The sequence below is a fragment of the Juglans microcarpa x Juglans regia genome, chromosome 1D (genome assembly GCF_004785595.1).
Source record: "Juglans microcarpa x Juglans regia isolate MS1-56 chromosome 1D, Jm3101_v1.0, whole genome shotgun sequence".
In the NCBI taxonomy this organism is placed as follows: domain Eukaryota; kingdom Viridiplantae; phylum Streptophyta; class Magnoliopsida; order Fagales; family Juglandaceae; genus Juglans; species Juglans microcarpa x Juglans regia.
The window spans coordinates 24850941-24856297 of record NC_054594.1 but is presented as its reverse complement, the minus strand read 5'-3'; the positions used below and the strand labels follow the sequence as shown (position 1 = coordinate 24856297).

General features: G+C 36.2%; 1 protein-coding gene across 1 annotated transcript; it reads left to right on the top strand.

Annotated features, from left to right (window-relative positions):
* Nucleotides 1-2136: 2136 nt before the first annotated feature.
* On the top strand, nt 2137-4192 carry LOC121254112 (rho GDP-dissociation inhibitor 1-like). Its single transcript, XM_041154078.1, has 5 exons — nt 2137-2653; nt 2819-2885; nt 3413-3631; nt 3708-3832; nt 3931-4192. The coding sequence occupies exons 1-5, from the start codon at nt 2393-2395 to the stop codon at nt 4009-4011; spliced, it is 753 nt and encodes a 250-aa protein (XP_041010012.1). The 5' UTR covers nt 2137-2392; the 3' UTR covers nt 4012-4192.
* The last annotated feature ends 1165 nt before the right edge of the window (nt 4193-5357 follow it).

The following is a 5357-nucleotide window of genomic DNA, read 5'->3' as shown; positions in this document are numbered from 1 at the left end:
TCAAACAAAATGAGAAGATTCCTACTGATCTGTTCGTTTCCTCCTTAAATATGCTGTGTTTTTTAAAGCGCAGGACATTTTCTATCAATGAATTCAGTTCTATATACCTACTTCTTTGGGAAGGAAAAAAAATGTTTGTGGCATTAGGTGACTTGAATATAATGGTACTCTAGAGTCATTTTTTCATGACTGGTTTACTTACTGCAGAGATTTTACATCGAACCTTTTAGGGATTTTCATGTTTAGACAATCTCATGCTGTCTATGGGAGAGTAGTCTCCCTTGTTTGCCCAATCGTTACTGCTGAATCCTCAAGTTGGTATTCTTATTGTGGATTGAGGGCTGAGGCCCAACTAGATTATGAGCTTGACTTTAAAACCACCCAAAATATAGGCAAACGGAGTTGGAGAAAGGTGTGAAGTTTCAAGTGTAACGTCAACATGTGTGAGGTCTTTTGTTAGGGATGTCAAATGATGGTTTCTGCTTTGGGTGGCTTCTAATTAAGCAGCTGTCCCCACAATTTTAGCAATCTGACTTGCATCCAACACCAAGTGGTGTTATGTTTTCTTCCAAACTCAGTACCACTAGCAGCAGCATTTTCCTTTTGGGCAACCCTTAACGATTCAACCACTTTACAAACCATCAGCATCTAGATATAATTTCGATTTGCCTTGTTAACCACTCTACCGCTAAATGAAACTTGGTTTTCTCCCTTCAAATTTAACCACCTAATGATTAGCTTTATCCTTTCTTTAATCATTTCAGTTCAATCTAATAGAAACGTCTATGTTTACAGAATTTCCCTTAAATTCAATGCATCTAAAAAAGGGTAGGCTAGGTTGGGCTTTGGAAGATGGACATAAATTTACTCCCAATCAAAGCACCATGTTTCATACATATTTGAAGATGGAACTCTTTTTGTATGAAAGCTGTGAGGTATCACATGTGATGTGAGATTTACAGCTTTGGCAACGAAGCTAATTTTTTTTCTTGAGATTGGATTCTTTGAACTGATCTGTGAATGAGCAATAATATAAAAGATGGGAAATACTCTAGTTACAAAGGGATTGCACAAAAAATTGATGTGGCTTTATGTAGTTCGTCAGATTATAAAGTTACTTTTATTATAAAGTAGATCTAACGGATCAGATGAAGTCACATCAGTTTGTGAGATTATTTTTGTATAATTCGTTTGTAGATGTAGCAGTACTCATTATCCTCGCACCATGCAACACATAATTTTTCTATTTTTTTTTCTCTTACCACATAAAATAAAAAGGAGTTAAGAACGATGTGCACTTATAAAATTAGCATTCATAGCAACTCAAATTACCTGATCCAGAATAATTCAGTTATTCAAAATTTTGTATAGTTGTCCTTAGTACTGTTTAAGAACAAAATTATCTAAAACTAGACAGATGTAGTAGTCAGATAAACACGAGTTTACCTTACATCCAATGAAAATGAAAAAATAACTAGACGTGTCCTGTTATGTAAATGAACAGTTGATGATCAATCAATTAAAATGAATAAATTAGTAAATCTCATCCGTTCATTTTTTTTGTTAACCAGTCACGTCAATAATATTTGTTGCAAATGTAGTTCCTACTCGTAAACATATTAATTAAGAGAAAGTAATTAAAAATAATAAGTAGGTTTGGTGTTGAAAGGAACGTTGAGTGAAAGAATCAATGATATTGACCAGCCTCATAATTGTAGTACCCACATTTAACGGTAAATAGAAGAAGTATTCTATACTGGGTAATGATAAAGTATCAGATTTACATTGACCAACCCCATGCAAATCATATCTTGTCTACTATTGACTTGGAATCTGTACCTTCAACATTTTCAATACCTATTAGATATTGTGTTATATATATATATATATATGTAAGAACAGATGGATAACGTGGAGAGAGAGAGAGAGAGAGAGAGACTTTTGCTTTTACAGGTAGAAAAAAGATGTCGTGCATTTTAAGTTATTGGAGAAAGAAAAGGAAGGATGGTAGGATGAATCACGAGGAGGCAAAGGAAGGGTTGGACAGTGAAATTGGAAAAGTTGTGTTAAGACTTTATGTAATGTCTTACCTGCTCCAACTTGAGCGGTCTCTCCTCCAACTTTATATATCTACGTACGTTCATCACTTTCTTCCAACTGCCTTGAGTTTCCTTCCTTTCAGGTTCTCCAAATCCAACTTTAAACCATAAATTTCTTTCTCAGGCAATCAACCTCCAGCTATAGAAAAACAAGCACCCAAGTTTAGCAAAGGGCCTCTCAATTTGGTACAAAGTTGAAGGGCAACAAAACAACTCTGAACAAAGCTTAATTCCTTCTTTTCCTCCAACTCTTGGCACATTCTTGATCTTCTGGGGTAGTTTCTTTGACAACAATGTCGGCAGTTGTGGGAACTTTCACTGCAACTAAGGACGTTACCTTCAATCCTCAAATGGAGGAAGAGGAGCTCAAAAGTAACAAGAACAACAATGTTGGTGGTGAACCAGTCCAGGTGCCCCACAGTGATGATGACCATGATGATATTGACGATGATGGTGATGAGCTAGAGGAAGAGAATGAAGCCAAGTTGAAATCTGAGAAGGAATTGGATCTTGGACCTCAAGTTTCTCTCAAGGAACAGCTCGAAAAAGATAAGGTATGATGTTCCATCTCTTTCCTCTCTCTCTCTCTCGCTCGCTCTCTCTCTGTTTTGAATGGTTTGATTGAACAAAACTGAATTTGTTAGTTGATTATGATACTTGTCTGTACAAGTGTCAAGTGTGTATGTTTGTTTTATTGGTTTTCTTGTTGTTTTCTAAAGGATGATGAAAGCTTGAGGAAATGGAAGGAACAACTCCTTGGAAGTGTTGATCTCTCCGCTGTTGGAGGTATTTTTACCGATCTCTATCTCAACTTCTGGGGTTTGCATAAAGACTATATTGCATGGAAAGTAATCTCTTTATACCCTGCAATTTCATTATATGAGGACAAGGTGCAATAACCTCTTAAACTTTTCAGTTTCTCTTTTACAAACGTAAAAAATCTTCTTAATGCCAAAAACACAACTCACTTTTCCATTTCTTTGTCTGATTCGTTGGGATTCTGGGGAAAATTAATGCTTTTCTTTCACCCTTTTGGGCAATTTTACAGTTCATGCTGAGCTCCTTCTGTTATGTAGACTAACCGCCAATTGTTTCCTCCAAAATGTTTTTCTTAAAACATAGAAAACAATCTTTCAATGCTCAGATCTACTAAATGTGATTTCATTGAGCAACTGAGCCCCATTTTAGCTCTGAAGTCTGAAGCTGTAGTTTGCATGGCATGAAAATATAAAAAATAGACTCCCAATTTGAAAAAAAAAAAAAAAAAAAAAAAAAAAGAAGCTAAAACATTCACATTCCATCATTGAAATCAGAAACTAAAGAACCTGAAGTGAAGATACAAAGCCTCACAATACTATGCCCGGGCAGACCAGATCTCGTTCTGCAAATTCCATCAGTTAAGAAGTCTAAAAGCACCCTCTTCAGCCTCAAGGAAGGAAGCCATTACCGCCTCAAATTTACCTTCACCGTTTCCAACAACATTGTCTCTGGTCTCAAGTACACCAATGTTGTGTGGAAGACGGGTGTGAGAGGTAGAAACAAGCAGCTTTCATTGACATTTCTTACTGCCAACTTTTTAGTTACTCACGTACAAAATTCTTTTGACAGTTGATAATTCAAAGAAGATGCTCGGAACTTTTAGTCCTCAGCAGGAGCCTTATTCATGTGAGATGGAAGAAGAAACTACCCCTTCCGGCATGTTTGCCAGAGGCTCGTACTATGCTAGAACCAAGGTAAATGTTGAAACCAGAACTGCCAAATTTCAGCATTGGAGACAAAATAGAAAGAACTCTACATTATTTAATGAAGTCTTTTTTTTTTTTTGTCTTAGTTTGTGGATGATGATGGAAAATGCTACATGGACGCGAGTTACTACTTCGAAATTCAGAAGAACTGGCCAAAACCGTTATGAGGTTCTATCTGGTTTATCATTTTCATTGGCTTAGGAGTGCTTCAAGACTTCAAGTGATAACTACAAAGAGATACTCTTCCTCTGGCATGTTGTACTCGTATCTTGTATTACAAATGACAAAGTGGCTATCCATTTTTAATTCAATGAAACTGCACCCACTGTACATGGCATGATTCTGCTCCATGCTCCATGCTCCATGATCATCTCGCTGTCATTCTCTTCTTTTGTTTTTTTTTAATTTTTTTTTTAAAACTACAAGTTTTTTTTCCTTTTTTGGTTTCAGTCCCATGATGTCCCATATCTAGTTGAGATTGAATGGGTGGAGTCGTGGAGATGAGATGAAAACGGACCCATGTGATGTGATGAAACATTTGGAATCAAATGTTTGTAGCTTTTACTGCTGCTGCTTATGCTTTCCCAAGCAAAGTGCCAAAAGCCAGGTCAAATCTTTGGTGGTCCACGCTTTTATTATATGATAGAATGCATGCTTCCTCCATCAGATCTAGAAAACGAAAAGGAAAAAGAAGAAGCTCAGAAAATTAAAAAGAAAAGAAAAAGATATGTTACTGGGACCATCTATTGCTCTTTATCCTCAGCATGTGCAGAATAACTTGTAGACCTTGCATGATTCAACTCTGTGAGCCCGAGCATCTTATCACTTAGTTTGTTATAAAAGTCTAAACTCAAAGTACTAGCACCTCTGGTTTTATATAAGATGCACAGGAAGATTCCTTTGCCATGGTTGAGTTAGTCTTGTTAGAATATGATTGAAATAATTAAATTTAATTACTCATTTCCAACACTTTAAACTTTTGGGACAAATGGTGATTTGATAAATCTATTGGCCGCTTACAAATTTGAAATTGTTTGCCCAACCAAAAATCTTGTCGACTGCCAATTAGGTTGAAGCATCCAATTCCTGATCCAAGAATGCCTATTGAAGGCTTTGTTTAGTTGTTGCAAAAACTAAACACCAATCATCATGGTAGTTACTAGTTAGGAGCATAAGTGTGTTTGGTGTCGGAAATATTTTCAAAATAATTAATTATATATTATATTTATTAATAATATTTTTGGGTTGATTTTGGAAGTTATGAATTATTTTGGAAAGAGGAAAGTTATGGAAAGTTTATAAGGTTTATTATATTTTGGGTCTATGTTTTTATCATAAGTCATTCACTGCTTAGTGGTATTGATGTCTGGGATTACCAAGAGGGTTGGAGTTCAAATCACCCCCATGTGTGAAGTGCAACGCATCAAGGGCTCCATGCACGAGGGGCTTCAACATGTGAAAGGGCATAGTGCTTGGTGCACAAAGGCACAACTCTTGGCAAATAAAATGCCAA